General features: G+C 42.5%; 1 protein-coding gene and 1 long non-coding RNA gene across 2 annotated transcripts in view; one reads left to right on the top strand and one right to left on the bottom strand.

Moving 5' to 3' along the window:
• Positions 1–13,926: 13,926 nt before the first annotated feature.
• Positions 13,927–17,683, top strand: LOC306918962. The gene is made up of 2 exons (XR_013789447.1): positions 13,927–17,520; positions 17,618–17,683. It is a non-coding gene; the product is annotated as an uncharacterized lncRNA (long non-coding RNA).
• The window catches only part of kif13ba (kinesin family member 13Ba), an 84,461-nt gene continuing 78,463 nt past the window's right edge, over positions 17,515–23,512 (bottom strand). Inside the window, exons 36-39 of the mRNA XM_079496119.1 lie at positions 21,119–21,216; positions 20,751–20,810; positions 19,882–20,548; positions 17,515–19,708 (exon numbers count right to left, since the gene is read on the bottom strand). Coding sequence (XP_079352245.1) covers positions 19,479–19,708; positions 19,882–20,548; positions 20,751–20,810; positions 21,119–21,216 — 1,055 coding nt within the window. The 3' untranslated portion in view covers positions 17,515–19,478. The remainder of the gene's footprint in view (positions 19,709–19,881; positions 20,549–20,750; positions 20,811–21,118; positions 21,217–23,512) is intronic.

The following is a 23,512-nucleotide window of genomic DNA, read 5'->3' on the forward strand; positions in this document are numbered from 1 at the left end:
GTGGTGAAAAAAAAATACATCGAGTTCAATACGTTTAGTATGAAGCTCTACACATGATAAAGATGGGAAAGTGTTAGAACATTGGTGGAAGGAAACTAAGTGTACATTTGCTAAAGTGGATAGTTCACATTAAAACTTGTTTTGGGTCATTTTAACTACTACCAGGCTACAGCCTGGAAGCAGCATGGATGATTTGAAGTAGCCTACTTGCAATTGAAATAAAGTGTGCAAAGTCTGTTTTCATGGCCATGCATGAAACCTACTTATATGACAAAATCACAAGTTGTTATCTAGAGAAAACTTTGGACTTCGATAAGAGACTTCTATTATCAGACAAGAGAGCAGGACATTAGTTGCCATACTGTAGAAACACAGCACTCATTAATCAATCTGCATGTTTCACCACCTTGTGTAAGCAGATCATTTAAGGATGTTTGGAAAATGGTACAGTAGGCCTATATGAAATAATATAGACACTGTTGTGCCTTAAAAGATATAGCCAGTGTTAACTGGCTAAAATATTAATGTAATACCTTATACAATAATTACTTTCAGTAACTAGTATTATAACTTATTACAATTGCCAAACAGTAATAATTATTAATCCGAGTAACGTTGAGTTACTAAGTTATAATGAACAAACTCAATTGTTTTTTTGTCCTATAATTTATAACCCATAGTATGAGTTTCACATACTGTACGAAAAAAGAACAGATATACAAGCTATCAACACAGTGTGATGCAACTAATTGTAAGCTCTGACACATGCCTTCTCTATTTGAGCGACCACATCAAACATGAGGTGGATGCTGGCAAATACTGCGGCATGGTCATGCTGGACCTCCAAAAGGCTTTTGACACCGTGAACCACTCCATACTGGTTAACAAGCTAAAGGCAATTGGTTTCGATAGCACATCAGTGAGCTGGATGCAATCCTACCTGGAGGGGAGAGAACAGATGGTGGAGGTGAATGGAACACTGTCCCCCCCCCCCCCCCCCTCCCAGTGAGCTGTGGCGTTCCACAAGGGAGCATACTAGGACCTTTACTGTTCCTAATATATGTTAACGACATGTCTTCAGCTTGTGACTGCAACTTGTTCCTGTTCGCAGATGACTCGGCACTGCTAGTCTCGGACAGGAACAAACTGCAGGTTGAAAAGGCCCTCAGCTCTGAACAAGGTAGAATCTGCACCTGGCTCGCTGATAACAAACTATCTTTACACCTGGGAAAAACTGAATCCATTCTCTTTGGCTCCAATAGTAATCTCAGCAAGGCAAATGGCTTCTTGGTTAGAGTGGGTGACAATGTTATCACACATAAAGATGAAATTACCTACCTAGGTTCCATCCTGGAGGCTAATCTTTCCGGTGATAAAATGGCCACCAACGTAATCAAAAAGGTCAACCATAGAACAAGATTCCTTTACAGGATCTCCTCACTGGTCAACAAAAACACCTTGAAGACCTTAACAGGAGCCCTTGTACAGGGTTTCTTTGACTATGCATGCACCTCCTGGTACCACAGCACCTCAAAAGGCCCTTAAAACCAGGCTCCAGACTTCCCAAAACAAACTGGTCAGGCTCCTACTTGACCTCGCCCCCCGAACCCACCTCACCCCTGCCCACTTCGACAGACTGGAATGGCTTAGGGTCGACGACAGAGTACAGCATCTTGCAATGGGTCTGGTCCACAAGATTCGATACACCACCAAGATACCCATGTACCTGTCTAGATACTTCCTTAATGTTAACGAAGTCCACACCCACAACACCAGAGGGAGTGCAACGAACCATGTACAACCCAGATTCGGCACAAACAAGGGACTAAATTATTTTCGCTCCTATGCCACCAAAATGTGGAACGCCCTACCAACTGTCATTAAGACATGCGAATACCTTGACTCCTTCAAAACCGCTCTCAAAGGGCACCTACGGACGGATGCAATTCAAAACTGGCCCCTGTAAAATCGGAATCCCTCAAACACGAACGCAAGGACAACACAAGAGACGGTCGCGGCCACACAGCCAACTCAAGGTATGGCCACTGAGCCGACTTGGGGACCCAACGCAAGGATAACACAAGAGACGGTCACGGCCACACAGCCAACTCAAGGTACGGCCACGGAGCCGACTTGGGGACCCAACACAAGAGGCGGTCACGGCCACACAGCCAACTCAAGGTACGGCCACGGAGCCGACTTGGGGACCCAACGCAGCTCCTCCAAGGAAAACAAACAAATTAACGGAGCTGAACGTGAATCCCCCCCACCGCCCACCCCTTTTTTTCCCCTCACTGTATATGTTTCTTTTCCCTTTTTACCTCCTTTATGATGAATTCCTGTTCTGTCTATATAGAAGTGTCTATTTGTACGTCTATTTGTACGTCTCTAAATGTTTTTGATGATTTGAACATGGTGGACCCTATTGGAAACAAGTGTAATGCTTAATTGGGTCGTCCACTCACAGTTAACAGCCTTTGTATTGAGTTTGTGCTTGAAATGTACTGTAATTCTGCAAACTGTTAATACATTCTTCAATCAATCAATCAAAGCTTGTAGATCTGTTCTTTTTAAGCATGCACCCTGGTCCCTTTCACAAAATGATGCACCCCCCCCTAGTACAGTCACTGGAAGGGGGTATCATGCACCCCCCGGAATTATACTTCTAATCAGTGTTTTCTTATTGGAAAAGATGTGCTGAAAATGATGAGCTATGATAAAAAGTTGTCAAAATGTCCCACCTACCTCAAAACCCCCTTTTTGGTATATGGCTCTGGCGAAATTGTGTAAAGGCAAATATTAATTCACTAAAATTACATAAATAGACATGGTGGTCTGAAATTGGTCATGGAGTATCTTGACACATAGGGGTAAGTAGCAGAACAGGATTTGGTTGGTTGCTACCATTATATTCTTAAATATGACCCACATCATCCTCAGAAACACCAAAAAATATGGTGTCCGCTTGACTAATAACAACAAAGATGGTTATTTTCCAACACATTATGGTGAGTATCACTGCCTCACTTGTATATAGAAAACTTCTCATATCCCCAAGCTTCAATTTGAGCCCAAGATAACCTTTCTATCTTGTAAATTACTCTTTCTGTCACCAAAATTATGAACTATACCTCAAATCGGTGAAAATTGTATATTCAGTCAGTATCAGCTATACATTTGGAATAAATGAATGAATGACTGAGTTTTAACTCACTCCACATCATGGAATATTTCTTACTTGAATAAGCTATGTTAAAAAGTTTGCAAAGTGTCCCATCTACCATTTCTATGCAAATGAGTGCCTCCATTATCAAATTAATCGATTTTCACTATATCTCAGCCAATATTGCACTTAAATGAACAAATAAGGTGTCTAGACCTATGTTTTGAGGGTCGAGGATCTCAGTGAAACTATTCCTAAAGTGACCACATGTGCCCGTGGCATGCTGGTGTACAAATCAGTGCCGATTAAATCAATTCCTCTATCTCGTCGGCTTCTTGTCCATGCTCTCCAGACAGTGTCAAGGAGATCAACCAGTGAGGTTGGTAGGACTGCACCGCAGGACACACTGGATTAAAAAACTCTTTAGTTTCAACCCCCCCTGCCCTTCATCATAGGGTTTTGGTTTTTCCAAAAAAGCTTCATCAGCTCGCTTGTATAAGACACGATGGTTCTCTTCAGAGCAGAGTAGCATGGAGGAAGACGAGCCAGGTCAACTTTAGATTTAGAAATTAGTTTGTCATCTGCTCCCACCACTGTTTCACTGAAGACTCACAATTCAAATAGCTCTATAGCTCAAGCCAAGCCATGTGGCCCATAGGGTAGGAGCCTAACAAGTACACTCCCTGGCATGACTAGTATGTCGCAGGGACTTACCCCAATCCAACCCTTTGGTATTACCCAGCTGGGGATCGAACCCCTGACCATCCAGTCTCAGGGCGGACGCTCTAACTACAAGGCCACTGAGCTGTTGATGATATCCAGGGCCTCTTACGGGTGTGTAACTTTACAGTGTGTACAGAATGGAACCAAATGGACCTGTAAGCCTTGCAGAGCCATGAGGCCCATAGGGCAGGAGCCTATCTCCTGTTTCTGTAGTAGGAGGCAGCTTGATGTACAAGTACACCCCCTGGACATGACGCTAGTATGTATCAGGGATTTACCCCAATCCAACCCTTGATGCTGAGTGCCAAGCAGGGACAAGCAGGGATGTACTGGGTTCCATTTTTCGGAGTCTTTGGTATGACCCGGCCGGGGATCGAACCCCGACCTCCCAGTCTCAAGGCAAACGCTCTGACCACAAGGCCACTGAGCTGTTGATATGCAGGGCCCCTTACGGGTGTGCAACTCTGAATGTACAAATGGAACCAAATGGACCTGTAAGGGTTATGGGGGTCCTTCAAATGTGCCTTGTGCTACACTATATGGAACAGATCCTTAATTAGTATAGTTGGAGCAATTCATCTGTCTGCTGTATGGACAGAGTTGCGAGTCTTCAGTATGGTAAATGGTGCATTTATAAAGCGCCTTTATCCAAGGCGCTTTACATAGACACACACATTCACACACACATTCATACACTGATGGCAGCGGAAACCATGCAAAGCACCAACCTGCACATCGGGAGCTGTTAGGGGTTCAGTGTCTTGCTCAAGGACACTTCGACACTAACTCTGGGGGAGCCCGGGTTTGAACTGGCAACCTTGCGGTTACCATCCAGCCACTCTACCCCTGAGCCACCGCCGCCCCAGTGGACGTCACCCGTGCCAAGTTGCTGCGGACAATGGTGGGGGCAAATGACAAACTCACTTCTTAAATCTAAAGTTGACCTGGCTCGTCTTCCTCCATGCTACTCTGCTCTGAAGAGAACCATCGCCTTATACAAGCGAGCTGATGAAGCTATTGTGGTAAAAACAAAACCATATGAAGGGCAGAGATGGTTGAAAATCCTTGTCATTGGAGACCATGGACAAGAAGACAAAGAAGACTGATGAGTTCTATGAACACGATGACTGATTAATGTGACGTTTGTGCATTTTGTTCTTTATGGTGCAGGCTAGGGTGGTCACTGTTTGTACACTGTTTACATTTTTGCCTTTGAGTGTGTATAGTAATAGGATGGAATACTGTTACAGGATTGTGTGACTGTTTGAATTTTGTACTGCATATTGCAGGCCATTCTATAGCGTGTATACTGCCGTATACTATTGTTCATACTAAGAATGTTTTTAGTTTTTGATGTTATGCTACAGTATATTCTAAATTATAAAGCTTGCTTAAATGCACAGCACCTGTCTAGATACCTTATTTGTAAAAGTTATATGCAATATTGGTATCTCTTACTTGGTATAAATGTGACTTTATTGTAATGGCAGCACTGATTTGTACACCAGCATGCCACGGGCACATGTGGTCACTTTAAGAATAGTTTCACTGAGATCCTTGACCGGTTGACCCTCAAAATATAGGTCTAGACACCTTATTTGTTAATTTAAGTGCAATATTGGCTGAGATATAGTGAAAATCGATTGTTTCATAACTAATTTGCATAACAATGGTAGATTGGACACTTTGCCAACTTTTTAACATGGCTTATTCAAGAAATATTCCATAATGTGGAGTCAGTTCAAACTCAGTTATTCAATCATTCATTCCAAATGTATAGCTGAAACTGACTGAATATACAATTTTCACCGATTTGAGGTATAGTTCATAATTTTGGCGACAGAAAGAGTAATTTACAAGATAGAAAGGTTATCTTGGGCTCAAATTGAAGCTTAGGGATATGGGAAGTTTTCTATATACAAGTGAGGCAGTGATACTCACCATAATGTGTTGGAAAATAACCATCTTTGTTGTTATTAGTCAAGCGGACACCATATTTTTGTGTGTTTCTGAGGATGATGTGGGTCATATTTAAGAATATAATGGTAGAAACCAACCAAATCCTGTTCTGCTACTTACCCCTATGTGTCAAGATACTCCATGACCAATTTCAGACCACCATGTCTATTTATGTAATTTTAGTGAATTAATATTTGCCTTTACACAATTTCGCCAGAGCCATATACCAAAAAGGGGGTTTTGAGGTAGGTGGGACATTTTGACAACTTTTTATCATAGCTCATCATTTTCAGCACATTTTTTCCAATAAGAAAACACTGATTAGAAGTATAATTCCGGGGGGTGCATGATACCCCCTTCCAGTGACTAGACTACCCCCCCCTCCCGCTTTTACTCTGAACCCCCCCTCCCCCCCTTGCTTGCTTACCTCTCTCGTTTCCATTGGATCGCTAATTCGCTAAATGATCCTAAAAGCGTTCATAATTTGAACGAGAGGCGGATGAGGAGCAGAATTGAAGCGTTTAGTATATCCATCAGATCAAAACCACGGAGAGTGCCCCAGATTAGCAGATACGAGGCATTCTTTCTGCCGCGCTAACAGGCTAGTGAACGGGACGCTAATATGACCGAAGAGCGAAGCGTACGGACGGTGGCCGAGAGTCCGACTCAAAAAAAAAAAATCAGAATATTCTTCTCTCGTCGGATATCATTGAGGGTGGCTAGTTGGATCATTGATTGATTGATTGAAGAATTTATTAACAGTTTGCAGAATTACAGTACATTTCAAGCACAAACTCAATACAAAGGCTGTTAACTGTGAGTGGACGACCCAATTAAGCATTACACTTGTTTCCAATAGGGTCCACCATGTTCAAATCATCAAAACATTTAGAGACGTACAAATAGACACTTCTATAGACAGAACAGGAATTCATCATAGATATATATAATGAGTTGGATTCCCTATGACGTACGGAGTGGAGTCAGTGGACACGTCGGATCAGGGACGGAACCTGTTAAAATGATTTGAACAGATAGGCACTGTCTGTATTTTTGGCAAATCTAGGGTGAGAAGCGACCGCGTCAAGGGCGAGGTGGCATGCACGCATCCACCTGGGTGACTGCTGGGTGAGCGTTGGCACTTTGGCATGGGGGGTAAAATCAACATATGGAATGAATTCTGTATTGGCCATATATGGAGCATTTCTTGAGTGTACAGGGTTTGATGAGGTCAAATCAACATATGTGTAACCGGTGTAGTCTGTCTCTCTGCGTTGTGTTGAAGGGACTAGACGGACCCAGAACTCTAGAGACAACCTCCGTTTATTCTGACAAAGAACAACAACAGACACGTCTCCACGGTGGCCGAACGGATAGCGGAGCGGTCTTGATACCGGAAGGTCGCCAGTTCGAATCAGCGGTCCGACACGTTAAAATTACCACCACTGAAGTGCCCTTGAACAAGGCATTGAACCACTACGATGAAATGTGTTCTATGAGCAGGGCCTGGCTGGAAACAAGTTCTTGAGCTTAGCCCAGATACCCTGGGTAAATATAGTAATCATTTCATTTCTTAGTAGTGCAAGGACTCCTCTCTCGTTCCATGCGGAAATACAGAAGCCAGCGCGACAGTAACACAACAAATAATAAAACGTAACATACCTGACAAAGAATAACAACAGACACGTCTCCACGTTAGTTCTTAGTAGTGCAAGGACTCCTCTCTAAACAGAGTTGAACAAACACTGTGTAAATCATTGTGCAACAAGTACAATGCTTATTTTGTTATACAGAGAACAACAAAGACACCCACCTCGTTCCATGCGGAAATACAGAAGGTGGAGGTGTGGCAAGGCATTTATACAGGGAGCAAGGAGGAGACTTAAAGGAGCTGTGACCTCTAATGCATTCTTATACACATGAACCATGGATAATTAAGTCAGGTAGAAGCACTTATTTGCATAGATATATATAAACACTAGATGGCTCAAGGCAGAGTTTCTGACGTCGTTCACCCGGCAGCCATCTTACTTCGGGGCTACAGTACAGTATGTTCAATGGCAGCTCAAACAGAAACAGTCATAACTCGCTCAAATCTTGACGGATTTACAAACGGGTTGGTTTATTACAAACGTTGTCAACGTGGCTATGATTCAGGACGCTTACCTGCTTAATTTATGTTTTTTATATGAACGTCGTATACAATCATATACGTATGCGGACGTCTCTGACGTTTATAACAAACCAAACCGTTTGAAAATCGGTTGAAAATTGAGCAAGTTATGGTCATTTAAGAGTACATGCCCCATAGACACAATGTTATGTGTCCCGAGGTAAGATGGCCGCCACGTAACGACGTCGCTCTCCATTGGCCAACAGCGCGGGTGAGCTATCTAGTGTTTATATATATCTATGCTTATTTGTATCATATTTTGTGTAATTATATAACTGTTACATATGGAATGTCAGAACAGGTCAGCTCCATATAGATCTAACTAAGTGTCTTGAGTGTACAGGGTTTGATGAGGGCCCAGGTAGGGCCGGGCCTTAATTTTCGGGCCTGATTCTCAGATTGCCTACCGGTATATTATAATTATAATATTATATTATAGGCAATTATTATTGTCTTCAGCCTGGGACGAGATGCGACGCACTGTGAGCTGAAGTTGTGAGCTTGTGAATCTGTGAGCTTGTAGATCTATCTTTGTTTAGAATTGTTAAAAATGTTAAAGTCCCGAAAAGTTTTCAACCAGTGGTCCGGGGACCACCAGTGTAGTGGTCCTTGAGGGGGTTCCAGATGGTCCCCAGCTAAATGTGGTCCCCAGCTAAATGATGGAGAGTTATACTGTAGATCTTATAGATGCACTTAAATTACAATAAGTTTAACAATTGGAGAATATAATTTTATTCTTCCATCATCCATCGTATAAACTATAAATTAAGCATTTGAATGATGCTCTACAACACACATGCTTCTCTGTAAAAAAAAACAAAAAACATTTAAAATATAACCAAATGGATAAATGCTGTTCACTGGAGTGCATGGCCTTTACAAATTGGACGCTGGACAACTGGTGTGACCACCACACTCTCCGCTAAGCGGGAGAGGTGTCTTTTGTCCATCTTTAGTCCAGCGTCCACTTTGATATGGAAATGTTTTTTTTTTTCTTTTTACCTCTGACCTCACTAGATGGCATGCCAATTTCTTTTTTACACCTCTCCCGCTTAGCGGAGGGTGTGGTGTTGTAGAGGAGGTCTCCCCGGACGCGTGCATATGTCACACTAGTTGATACGAAGAGCCGTCTTTTGTCCAGTGTCCACTTTGGTCTGGAAATGGTCGGTTTATTTACCTCTGACCTCACTAGATGGCATGCCAATTTTTTTTGACACCTCTCCCGCTTAGCGGAGGGTGTGGTGTTGTAGAGGAGGTCTCCCCGGACGCGTGCATATGTCACACTAGTTGATACGAAGAGCCGTCTTTTGTCCATCTTTTGTCCAGTGTCCACTTTGGTCTGGAAATGGTCGGTTTATTTACCTCTGACCTCACTAGATGGCATGCCAATTTTTTTTGACACCTCGCCCGCTTAGCGGAGGGTGTGGTGTTGTAGAGGAGGTCTCCCCGGACGCGTGCATATGTCACACCAGTTGATACGAAGAGCCGTCTTTTGTCCAGCGTCCAATTTGTAAAAGCCATGCACTCCAGTGAACGGCATTTATCCATTTAGATATATTTTTAATGTTATTTATGTATTTTTTACAGAGAAGCATAATGTGTGTTGTAGAGCATCATTTAAATGCTTCATTTATAGTTTTAATGTGCAAATTAATCGTTTTTCAATGGATTCAGTTTACTCTAGATTAGAGGGTACTCTTATTTTGAAGAGATCGTCCACCGGAGTAGTCTAGTAGCCAGAATGTGAACCCGGACATGTTGAGTACACCAACGTTTTATGTTATGAATGTTTAGTATGGGTCCCCAGCATGTAGAAACTGCCGGATGCTAACTTGCATATGTTGAGCAATTTTCGTAATTGGCACAATATGTGACCATACCATTAACAACCTATAGAAGGCAAAATATTATAAGATTGACAGGCGTGCTCCATTTTGAACAAACTGCCTCAAATCATGAATGCAGCGTCCAATTTACGTGACATTTTCACATCATAGCGCTACCAGCAGGTGGATTTTTGCAAAACACAATTTTGGAACAAAATGCCTCAAATCATGAATTTGAACTTTCAATTTACTGTCAAAGGTGTAAGAATAAATGGCACTGTTTTCACATGGGTCTATTAAAGCACGACCAGGAGGCCACACTAACCTACCTGACCTGGCGGAGACCTGTGCTCCGAGGAACACTTTTTCTAGTTGTACTTGAAAAACACAAGATAGAATTTGTAAATCATTCCTTTTTTATTTTATTTTCTTACCAGGGAGATTATTGTCCAGATGATAAAAAATGTAAATTATAAATGCATTATAATACATGATTCCTCTTTGGATTGCAGCATAGAATTACATAAAACAATTAAATTAATCAAAACCCAAACTTGTGCTCAGATTTCTTTCTTTTTTAAAGTCTTAATATTCGCATATATACACACACACACACACACACACACACACACACACACACACACACACACACACACACACACACACACACACACACACACACACACACACACACACACACACACACACACACACACACACACACACACACAACCACTCTTAAGATACATTCCCACAACACAAATAAACATTGAGACACACACAGTCAACAGTAGCAGAAGAATTACTATTGATAAACATTATTACTGATAATGGTGGCGATATAATACTGCTGATCGGTTGTATTGATAACACTCGTGAGTTGAGAAAGCTGACAACAGGTCAGGAGGCTGATGGTATCAGGTAGGAGGTTAAGGCTACATTACTGCGTCTCTTCACTGTGTACAAACCAGTCAACTGGTGGGTTGCAACTAGAGTTGTAACGACACAGTAACTGCATTGAATTTAATTTCAACTATCCAACTATATCGATATGCAAACAGTTACATATTGTATCGTTTGACTTTGTTTCATCATTTTGCAATACAAATAATCAATTGTAATTTTTAGAAGAAAAAAGAGGGGTTTAATTACTAGTCCATTCCGTATCGCTACACATGGCCTATCGATTAGTGTGTAATCTCTGTGTTGATGGCAATGTGTTTGTCCATATGTGTTCAATGTGTACATATTTGCCAGAGAATCACTGTTTACTTTAATTTATATATCCATAATACATTTTCCCCTTAAAAACGTTCACTTTTCACACAGATTCAATTATTTTGCTAAATAGTTACGGTATCGATTTGAAATCATTGAATCGAATAGTCATGAACGAACCGATGTATCGTCCACTCCATGTATCGTATAGTCGTATTGTGACGCGTATCGTATCGCTGTTAAAATGTATCGTAACACCCCTTGTTGCAACCCATACACCCCTCATACTTGGACATGGCCAAAACTTAAGAAGGTCAAGATTATGTGTCATCTTCACAGCTTAGAACCTGACAAAAAGTCAACTGAAAACCATTGATTTCATTTTTCCACCTCCTTTGGGGGTTATTTTTAGAGACATTGTCAATACAACTAGACCAGAATTATAGAGACCTGAATGAAAACAAAATGAGAGCAATGTCAGTTGAATGTGCGGGAGAGAGAGAGACAAATGTAGTGAGATTTTACAAATGTCACATAGCATCAGATCCTTGTGGCCTTGGTGGTTAATAAAGTGATTTCCAACTCCCCTTAGCTGTCCAGCCCTGCCTCAACACAGCTCCGTTTAGTACAGGACACTATCCCCATCTCAGACAAAAAGGCTTGAGGAAATGTCAACGAAAGATGGACCTCAACACGAGCACCAGTAGTTAACACAGAACACGGTGACCACTTGACCCTCAGAAAGAACATTTGCTGGGCAAGTCCCCAAATGGCCCCAAAGTTTTCCTACAAATGGGGTGTTGAAATGATGGTTGGGTTTCCCTCCTTAAGTGGCTGGCACATTGTTTGCAGTGGAAGCCACAGCGAGGGCCTGCATGACCTGCGTTTGACTGCTAGCTGGTCATTGTGGCATTTAAACAGCAGGGGTTCCTGTTGGGCAGTGTTGAAGCCAGGCAGGGCAGTGTTATATCTGGGCTACTGAGAAGAAATGCTGAGCCTCTACGCAAGTAGGGGGCTCCGTCTGTACAGAAGCACCATGCTGCTGTGTAGCGAGTCCTTCCAAAGCACAAGGCAAGGTTAAGTGACAACTAGCACCCCCTGCTGGCTGTGTTCATTCCTGAGAAAATCCACATGGACTGCAGCCAAGTGTTTCATTGTGGAAGCTTAACTGCATAAACTTAATAACAGTAGAGTAATTTTGAAAAGACAGACTACAACCTTGCAATATATACCTTTCTCATGGCAGCCATAAGTAGTGTAATGTAATTTCCTTCACCGATACTACATTAAGGTTGCATCAGGTCAGGTCAAACAGTCAGGGTGCCGCTATTGTGCATGTTTTCTCAACTGGAAAGACTTTGCTACACCAAATGGAACAGAGCCTTTGATTATGTCATCGGTATAAACTCCTGTGAAGGAATGGCTATTTTTCAATAAGGTCCATTATGTTCTCTGCGATTGACTGCTGTCCCTTCCACAGTCAAAGCAAGCTCTCATCTTTACCAGTGCGCAAGCGATTCCAAACTTCTTTTTTTTGTAGAATGGAATCATATTCATATTGAATTAAATGCAAAGAACAACAAATATTCAATGTATCTACAAAACCAAGTATTTTGTTCACACTGAGCATCTTTTCCTTATTTACACACCAGTGTAGAGGAGGATTCACATGCAGCACAGGACAGCTCTCCTGCTGGAATGGAACTGTATCACTAAGCTTTGAACACAGCCACTAGGGGGCGATGTGACAACCTTTTCCCCTGCATTAGTCCCACACAGTGGTAACAGAAAACAGTGTTCACACGTGCTTCACTCACAATGACACAACTCTATGCTGCTTGTTTTAGGTAGGAATACAGCATAGGTGTGTTGGATAACTTGGATTAGACAGATAATATAGAGGAAGGGTAATTATTGTCTCAAGCCCAGTCTCTGGGTCAATGTTAAGGCAGGAGGTATATTGCTCTGGACCAGGGATGCCCCACAATTAGCAGGAAATGCATTAAGACCAGCAGTGCAAACCAAAAAGGCGCAAAAAAGGTATTGGGTCGACGCATGAGCATAACAAGAACTTGCAACCAAAACGCAAAAAAATAATGCGATGGGACAGAAAATGTGTACGGACAGCACAGCCGTAAAAATCAATCATACGTGACTATGTTTGAACATAATCCACATTGAAAAAGCACTGAAAACAGCTGACAGTTATAAATATGGACAACACTATCAGGTTATGAGCTGAAATCTAAGACCATTATGATGGTCTTGTTGGGGACCATTTCAAAGCAATCAGTCAATGGATGGCTCCATTTGTGCAGGTGCTGCTCAATAAGTTTGGAATCTAAATCAATTTCTTGTCGTCCCAGCCACCAGTAGCCTGGAAACCAGACAAATCTGCCAGTGCAAAAACAAAAAAGTCTGGCCCTGCTCGGTTGCAATTGGAGTTCACTGGCCCCGAAGTTGTGGGGCACCAATCAGGGCCACTATGCAAATATGGTTCGGGTTTATCACCAAAGGCATTTTTTTGGGGGGAAATGCAGGTTCCACACAGAGATTCCAGACTACTATTTACTCAGTGATATTATAGTCTGGCCATGCCAGGCTAAGCCGCCATGGCTGGTACACCCTAAACCAGTGGTTCTCAAAGTGTGCCGTGAAGAAGTCCAGGGTGCCGCAGAATTGATCTGAACATATATTTGGAGACGTGCTTTGACTGTCACACCTGCACGCACACTGTCAATGGATAGTTGTGTGAGCGAGAAGATGATGAAAAAAAAAAAGAAATGAAATGTGGTAACATAGAGAGAGCACTGCCACCCCCCCACCCCACCCACCCCCACACAAAAAAGATCTCCATTCTCCGCCATAATATTAAAACACTTAGTGTTACAAAATAAAAACAAATTCCTGGGTTGAAAAAATGATAACACCTTTACAGACATGATCCTATATATGGAATAGTATATACCGTATATAATGTTTTCCCCCAAAAATGGACATTTATAAATAGTTTTGGGAATGTTCTTCTCTTCATCAGCTCTTAGCTCTAGTCTCATGTGCGTATTAATTGACACGTGGACAGTGGTGGAAAGTAACTAAGTACATGTACTCAAGTACAATTTTGAGGTACTTTCCATATTTCAGTCCACAGGCAGCCGCAGCCGCTACGGTTCTCCCCGCGGGCGCGTGCGGCTCGCCCGTGCGTCGCCTCGGGGGGTTACTCCACTACATCTCAGAGGCAAAGATTGTACTTTACACTCCACTACAATTATTTGACAGTTTCGGTTAATTGCCGATTTAAGTTATATACATATATTTAAAATAATAATTTAATAGCCTACTGTATTTTCCAAAAAAATCAACAAATTCTGTTTTACTTTGGTACTGTACTGCACATTTTGCAAATACTTTTGTACTTTTACTCAAGTACAGTTTCGAATACAGGACTTTTAGTTGTAACAGAGTACTTCTGAATTGTGGTATTGCTACTTTTGCTTAAGTAAAGAAAATCTGAGTACTTCCACCACTGAACACATGGATATGGGACAGCATGTGAACGATGAATAATAAACACAAACTGCTTTTGAGGCACAACATAAAAGAAAGATTTAAAAGCCTGAAGTGATCTCAACACTCAAAAGGTCTCCATGACAACACCCCAGGGGAGGAAACTCAGCCGTTTGGTTGAACTTGTTATACAGTCCACAAAGAACCTCGTTCTGACTGATTCCATTTTATCTTTTCAAGAGAGAGTATAGGAAACCAAATGGCTGGTAAATAATGTTTATAGATGACTACATTTATAGTATAGAGCAGAAACTGAAAATTATGCACATTTACCAGCATTTGACAGACCGGTGGTATTTTCCTACCCTGGCAAAATCATCAGGAGACAAGTAAATCCAGAGCACACACACACGCACGCATAGTCCCCCTCCTTCAATTACCACATAAAAAAATAACCAATAGAACTGCCAGCAAATCAATGCAGTCATCTTCAAAACCTCACAAAGTCCAAGCCAACTTCCATCCAACCCAACAACCAGCAACAGATACTTCCAATCAAGGAGCGCATGGAGCAATCACCCCGATTCCTAATCAACTTAACCAACCACCCATTTCTCAACCTATAAACCAGACAGCTCCTGGGCATTAAGGCCATGATAACAACAAGACACTAAACTGTTTTTGATAACTCTTCCAGTCTCCAAGAGGGTGAGGGGCCGTACTGGGTTTTGCAACCATTGTTCAGCATTAATGATAATTCCTAAGTCACCACCACCCCCCTCCCCTTTGTTGTTTTTAATGTAAGAATATTGGCTCTCTTGTCTTCATGAATTGATTTTCCTAACATGACAACCCATTGTGAGACCAATATTTTTTGGTTTTCCTCATTTCAAATGTATTTACAGTACAGACAGTACCAAAAGTAAGTGGTACTGCTAACTTGTTTTCTCATACGCAGCATCTGTCTGTCGGTAAACTCCAAAACATGCTTTACCACCTCTCAAACCACGAAGTGCCTCATTTAGCAATGAATTTTCTTCACATTAACGATATTGGCCTTCAAACTAAAAAAATCTAATATGCACTATTAGGGAAACTTATGGAATAAAGCAATACAATTACTTTTACAACTTTGATACAAATTTACAATACAAGATTACTATTAGATGTCAAACATTTTTAAATTACATTATTTTTTCCACCAGTCGTTTGGTGATATTATCATATATTTTAACTAGGCCTGATTCCTATTATGTAAAGTCTGCCATTTTCACTTTAAGTTGTCTTAAATTATTACAATTTCCCAAAGTATATTTTTTATATAAACAAGTCCTGCTGACTTCAAATTAATCTGAGATGGTCACAACAGTTAAATACTGTAAATGCTTCAATCTTCCAAAAGGTACAAATACAACAAAACTCATAGCAGCAACAATTTCCATTAAATCATTTGTGCAACATTTCTTGAATTGCTTAAAAAGAATGCTTCATCGATTATCACAGGATAAAAGGCGTTATAAATAGAAAATGTATGCCTCTGAATGTGAAGAAAGGAATAGCAAAAACAGTTATATGCAGGTGATTCTGCACCGGCGTTTACATTTAATGAATGATGTACATCAGTGGTTTTCAACCAGTGGTCCGGAGACCATCAGTGGTCCTTGAGGAGGTTCCAGGTGGTCCCCAGTGATGGAGAGTTGGTAATCAAATGGACCCTTATTAGATCTTAAACTCTTGAGAGCATAAAAATGAAACCAAATGAGCATGTAAGGGTCCATTTGTTACATGCACCCAAATGGCAATTTGGATGCATGTTTTTTTAATGCATTTTACACTCTCAAGAGTTATATTGTTAAACATCTGCATTACTTAATTTACAAGAAGTCTACACAATTAGAGAATGTAGAATAATTTGTTATTTTGGTCAAAGTTTGCCTGGTGTCTCTCCTACGGTACCAACATCAATACAGCATGGAATTGTGGACAAAATCTTGGCCAACTACAACAACATATTCCAAGTTTTGGGTCTGAGAGAATAAATCTCATTAAATGGTGGTCTGTTGCTCAAATGCAGAATAAAAAAAACGGGCCGAGATATTAAAAGGGTTGAAAGCCACTGATGTACATGTTCAGGGTATAGTTACAGATCCTCATTATGAGCACACTTGGGTCATTCATTTTCATACCTCAACTTTGCCATGGAAATGTAGCTTTAGCATAACTTTGAGTATCACCAGGGATAGACAGGATTGGATACAGCATTTAAAATCCTTTGTTATCCAAACTAATATCAGCTTATCCTAGCTACTGTGAATGTGATATCATTTTGTACATGCACCCAAGCGGTATAAACTGTATGTAAAATCCCCAATCTTCCTCTTCACATAGCACATGCCTTTTTGCTCACTTGGTGAGACAACTTCATTAATCATCATACAACCTATGATAAAGCCAAAACATAAAAAACCTTGGGCTAAAATGCATAGAAAACATTGTTGTTCTACACTTACGTATAAAAATACACCACCAAAAGCACTTAACATTACTCTCACTGTCCTTACTTCGCCAGTTACACATACAGTACATCAGTACCACAGAACACAACATCCCATTGAAGCAGGGGGACACACTTTTCAGTCCATGGGTCTACTAATTTCACCTTTCATTTTCAATGTTCGACCAGAAGGTTTACTTTTATACAATAAAAACATATGTCGAGACCATGTTTGGCTACCTGACAAAGCAACTGGTGGAGTGTACAACCTTGCCATTTGTACATTATATATTTTTTTATTTCTTTATAGTGGATGTGCAATTGTATTTCTTTTGAGCCAAGACAGTATGTAGGCTATTGTACAGTATAGCCACTGACCATGACAAATACTTTAAGAGTTGTGGATAAATGTGACACATTATTGGCAGTAGTTTGTACTTGGATTAGTTAAAAACCTGTTTTGTTGTTCAAATGTTTCTTTAAAAGTTTCAATTAATCTCTCAACACTTAGAGAGAAGGTGCACTTAAATGGTTCAAATGATAATAGAATAAAGGTTTTGTCTAGTTGCTGTGCTAGACGATGCAAGTGCATCCTCTCCACAAAATGTCTGGTGTTTTCTTTTTAAATTATACTATAAAATAAAATTCCTTCACCACTGTGATCCCAAGTCCAAATACTGTATACAAACTTTTCTCTCAGACCGTTTAATTTTTAAAACTAGACTGCTGTGGTTAAAAATATATTTTGTAAGGCTTCGGCACAATGTGGTTCGAGAAATTCCATTACTTCACAGTAAAATCCAGAGTGTTAATTTAACTCAGAGTATAAAAATGAACCTGTGAGGGTTAATTAAAATTACCTAAAGCTAGAGTTAAATTAAAACAGTATTTTACCGTGTGCATGGATAACGACCTTAATGGATAACGATGGAACCATTGTCACCTTCTTCCCATGTCTGCTGCGTCAACCACAGAGGATGGGTTTCACCATGCCACTATGGGAGCAGTACGCTCTTCTCCAGTGCAATATGTTCTGTACAAACTACTCTCATTATAAACATCTATCTGTCTCCCAGAATGGCTTTGTCCAATGAAGACACCTCCCTCTCATCATTACACCAAGTCCACACATCTGTAACTCCTGTCCATATTCAACGCGTAAGAATGATTGCACGGTTGCAACACGTACTCATACTGAGGCGTACGGAATATACATACGTAAACATGCACACACACATGCACGCACAAACACACAAACACACACACACACACACACACACACACATATGCCCCCCTCCCCGAAGCAGTTCCTGAGATCACCTCACACTTTCCACAAGGCATTCTCATGACCAGAATAGACCCCCTCAAGGGGCACAGACAGGGCCGCTCATTCTAAAATAAAACTTAGAAGGAGAAATAAAAATATACAGAAGCAAACCCCCAAAAAAAAAAAAAAAAACGAATTCATTGCTGATGAAGGCACATTCTGGAAGAATTGTGATCATTTCAAATGAAAAAATAAAAGAGCGGGCGGGTAGGAGCTAGGAGGGATGACTCGCACAAAACTAGTCTGATATCAGTCCGGAAAATGGACCGGGTTCAGAATACTGGGGTGGGGGGAGGGGTCGATAATAGTTCATTAAGAGGAGGAGGAGCTTCACCCATATAGGCTTGTGTCCCCTCTTATAATAATAAGATAATAAAACCAACAGGAAGCGGTGGCGTGTTAGTTGAGGAAGTAACCGAGTCGCGTCATCCAGACACCAGCACAGTAGAGGCGGGGGCGGGGTATTTAAGTCTGGTTGCTCCACTGGCAAGGGGGGGCGTGTCCAATCCACGACCAATGAAACCCCACAGAAATAACAACGCACGCAGACTTCCCGTTAACTCTTTGCATCCACTCTGAGCAGTCCTTTTCCCACGGGGACTTCTCTCCCTTGGGTTGCACTTATTATAAATATATTCCTTCCATATTCACTTCCACGCCACACATCGCGCGCAATAACACATCCCCTTTTACGATAAATAGGCTTCTAGTTGAAGCATTTTGCTCAGCACAAACCACTGATTTCTTCACTGTGTACAAGTCTCTCCCACTTTAATTCCATTCATTTAAAAAATAATAAAAGACCGGATAGTCGTTCCACTAACTTCCATTCACTGTGAACGGATGCACTGGATGTAATACTTTGTCCCACCAGTGGAGGGGGGTGGGGGGGAACGTGCCCCAGGCGGGCAGTATTCCGAAATCAGTGAGCCTGTTGCATAGATAGGGAATTGGGGAGGAGTCAGTCGGGGTTCTATCGAGACCAAGGGGTCACCTGCGGAGTCAACACGTCCCCATCCAGCCCTTTGTGGTCCACGAGAGACATGGGGACAGACAAGGTGTGTGCTGGGACGTTGGCGTTCTCTCTCTCAGCTGTTCCAGGACTTGCGGTTCTCTCCGCGGCGCGTCGCCCCGATGCCGTCCCCTCCTCCCCCTCCCCTCAGGATGGGGACGGGCGGGCAGAAGTCGCCACTGCGTCGGTTCTCTCCGTTCCATCGGGTGCGGTCGCGGCGGGACAGCCGGTCGGGACGCACCAACACGCCGTAGCCCGGGTTACAGCGGAAGTACTGATGACCCCCTACCGAGCCATCGTTCTTACCTGGAGGGAGAGAGTCAGGGTGGAGGGAGGGAGAGTGTCAGGGTGGATGGATGGATGCACAATGATATTTAGTGTGTTAAACTTCCCACCTCAAGCAAGTTCCAGTCTGTGCACATTAGTTTTCATTGGGTACTGAAGAGAGGTATGTGAACGTAGCATTAAACCTTACAGACCTGCAGGCGTGTCCAGCTCCACTCCAACCCACGTCCCCTCAGCGAACTCCGTGGCGCCCACGTAGCGCACCGTCCCCGCCTTGTTGCTTCCCACGGTGACGGAGGCCCCTTCAGCCAGCCAATCCGGCAGCGCGTAATGGCGGCAGCGCTCGTCGTCGTCTAGGATCTCCAGCCTCTCCAAGCTCTCTCCTCCTCGTCCAGAGCTCGCCAGCCTCGGTTCAGACGTGGACTTCCCCACGGCGGCCACATAGGCGTTGATGTGATTGGCTGCCGTTTTTGTACTGTTGCACTGAGGAGAGGCAACAACACCGTTCCTGTCAGCGCCCTGCTGCTGCCGTGTCTGGGGCTGCTGCTGGGGGATTGTGGGTAACGTTGTCTCTGCGGCCTTCGACCCCCCAGCGGTGTCGAGCGGGGAGGAGAGGAGGAGAGAGGAGCAGGAGGAGGAAGGGTGGAAGGAGGAGGCGGGCTCTACTACGCTGTCGCAGAGGGTGGCCGTGGAAACGCTCGTGGAGAAGTAGCCGCTGGACGATTGGCTGAGGGGGCTGAGGGACGTGGCGTCATGCGGGTCATGCACGGGGAGAGGAGAAGGAGGAGGGGCTTCGGGAGACTCGGCCCACCTGTCTTTGGCGGGCGGGGCTGCGACCAGACTCCGCCCCAGCATGGGGACCTATATGGGCACGGCCGTCACACAGACACAGAGGGAGAGACACACGTTCAGGACAGGGACATGCATGCAGAACAATACAGGCTGCTTTGAGGGGCACTAGCCCCTCCAAAGTCTGGCTTTCAGACATGACATGCCATGTTGTGACAGCCAAGTCTATGGACTTTTAATGTTTGCTTTAAGCAGTGTGAGGATGTTGTCTTACCGGCTCCGCTCTGCCTCTGATGTCGTCCCCTCCAGATGATGTCATGATTCGAGGCATGTGCTACATGGGTCACAAGTAACAAGTACATGTCTTTGCACTACTTTGATCAACAACCCAGTGTTCCGAAACAATGAGGAGATGCTTGCTGTCTGCTGTGTGTCAGTAACTTTTAAAATAAATACACAGTAAACTCATCATGTTTAGTGTTAATCATGTGTACACTCTCTGTGAGTAACAAATGGATCAATTAACACTGCAAGGATCGTACCGTGCACAGTGGCCTGCAGAGCCTGAGTGGTAGGAGCGGCCTTGGGTTTCGAAGCCCATGTTTTCAAACATACATTGTGTGTGAAGATAACGAAGCTCACCTGCTGAGCGTGGGGCGAAGGCCTCAGGTCCTTCTTGTCCTCGCGAGCCGGAAACAGAGACTTGAGGAGCTTGGGCATCTGGGGTACCAGCGCTTTGACTGAAAGATAAGAAGCAGCTAACGCTGAACGACCTGAGAGAGGGACGGGATGGGACGGAGCGGAAGGGACGAGGGACAGAGGACAAGCAGAGGACGAAGAGAAGAGCGTGGGACGGAAGGAACAGCAGGATGGACAGAAAGAAGAGTCAGGAGGAGGAGGAGGTGTGGAAAGTAGAGCAAGTGTGAAAAGATTAAGACAGGAAATTGAAAGCAAGCCCAGGAAATGCCCAACAAACTAAACAGATACAGCCACCCACTAGACTAAGAGGAATCAAGATAGAAGCTGGCCTTGCCAACAGTTAACTGAAAAACACAGATGATCACGATTGTTTAAAAACCTAAACATTTATATTCAATGGATTACAAGATTAAATTAATCACAAAAATGATTAATTCCTGATAAATGAGAGAGACAAGCAGAATATTTCCCAGATGCCACAGTGAATTGAATTGTGACACACAGACATTTCATCACTATATGAGGCAACGGATTAAAGAGGGAAAATGTGCATGGTGAACAGATGAGAATAACATTGAAAAGACATATGAATAGCAGTTCAAACACATTGTTCTGACTAAAAACACATGAGTGATCTACACAAGATTTAAGGTGGACATCAAGGCCTCTGTTTCCCCCTGACATCAATATCAATATCTTATATCCAGACTGTGACCAGATATAATTTAAACTTTGTATCAATATGCATCTTGTTTGAAATCAGATCTTTCAGTTTCAATCAGACATAGACAGTACTGCACGTCCTAATATTTACATCCTTTAACTACTTCCTAGCACCCGCTCTTGTGGGGGTAACATCCCAGCAATAGCCAATCATACAAGCTCACGTTGCTAGCTTGTAGATGTGCCATTTCTGGCGAAGAGATTTGGTGCTGAAGGACAGAAGAGCAGACCAAGTACGGAGCCAACTCAGTATGGAGGGCTTAAGTGGTACAAGGAAGACAAACATTTGAGTTGTTTTGTGATACAGTATTATCATTGAATGATTGTGTCCATGCTGACAACACGTTTTGAGGCCTACGTTGAATTCTGGACTATTGTGATGTGACAAAACAATATCAGCAGAGTCAAAAGTCAAGTATATTTTCGAATAGCCGTTTTAAATCCGTATCAGTGTTCTGTGTGGAATGTGGATTCCTTGAAACTAATGTGACGGTGAGAGATGTGCTGTCATTTATACAGTAATAATGACAGTTATAATCTATGTTATTTTCTCTGTTTGTGTTGTACACTAACACAACTGTTTCATTCATTACTACTTGATCCATTCATCCAGGATGCACTTTAATACCAGTACCAGCTGTAAAAAGGAGGCCATGGATAAACCAGGAAGTACATCCTGTAAGCAGGAAGTGGAGAAGGAACGAGGATGAGTGGTCAGAGCAACGAGATTCTATAGCAAGAGACGAAACTCATTATTTCAGAGACTAAAATAACGTTAATGTAACACCTCAAACATGCACATAAAGTGCAGTGCATACATGCATGCGCACATATGCATCCTGAAATTCTGAATGAATATGATTTTGGCTTTGATCCATTCATAAATATTATAAATAAAATAGCAAATAAATTATAGTAGTACAGTATGTATGCATAATACTTTTTCGCTGTTAAACACAGTTTAACAGTTCTGTAGAAACTTTAAATATATGATAGTAGAATAGAATATAAAAAAAGTTTTTGTTTGTACAGCATGACTTTTTAAAAGCAAGCGGAAGTCACCAAAATGGCAAATGGGACTTAAGGGAGTGTCGACTCTTGCTATATAGAATCTCTTTGGTTCTGAGTTAGGCTGCAAGGCTGAGGTCAAAGGTCAGAGCAGAGAAACTCAGTGGAAAAGAGGGTGAGGGACAGGAGACAAAGATGGAGGGATGAGGGAGAGAGGCTGTTTTCAATTGGAAAAATTAGGAAGGAAAAGGTTGGTATGAGGTGTGGCATTTCTCAAAAAAGAAAAAGAGGGGGAAAAAGAGGTAAGAGAGTGAAATAATGCAGGGTTGTGGTCTGGATCACTTCATTGTTTTGAAAAATCACACCGGTGTGAACTGAGTGGTGCAACTCACCCCCCCCCCCTCTCTCTCTCATTAGCAGGCAACAGTGCAACACTATCCCTCTCTCTGTTTCTGGCACAACAGCACCACTTTTGCCCCTACTGGTACTCTAAACATTGGGACATAGTCACATAGTCCCATAGGAACATTGCTGTTCCTTGGAGTGGTTGCACCACTTAAAAATGTGAGTGACTAGTGAAAAGAAGTTGGTTCGGAACTGAACCGT

The sequence above is a fragment of the Electrona antarctica genome (assembly GCF_951216825.1).
Source record: "Electrona antarctica genome assembly, chromosome: 3".
Lineage (NCBI taxonomy): Eukaryota > Metazoa > Chordata > Actinopteri > Myctophiformes > Myctophidae > Electrona > Electrona antarctica.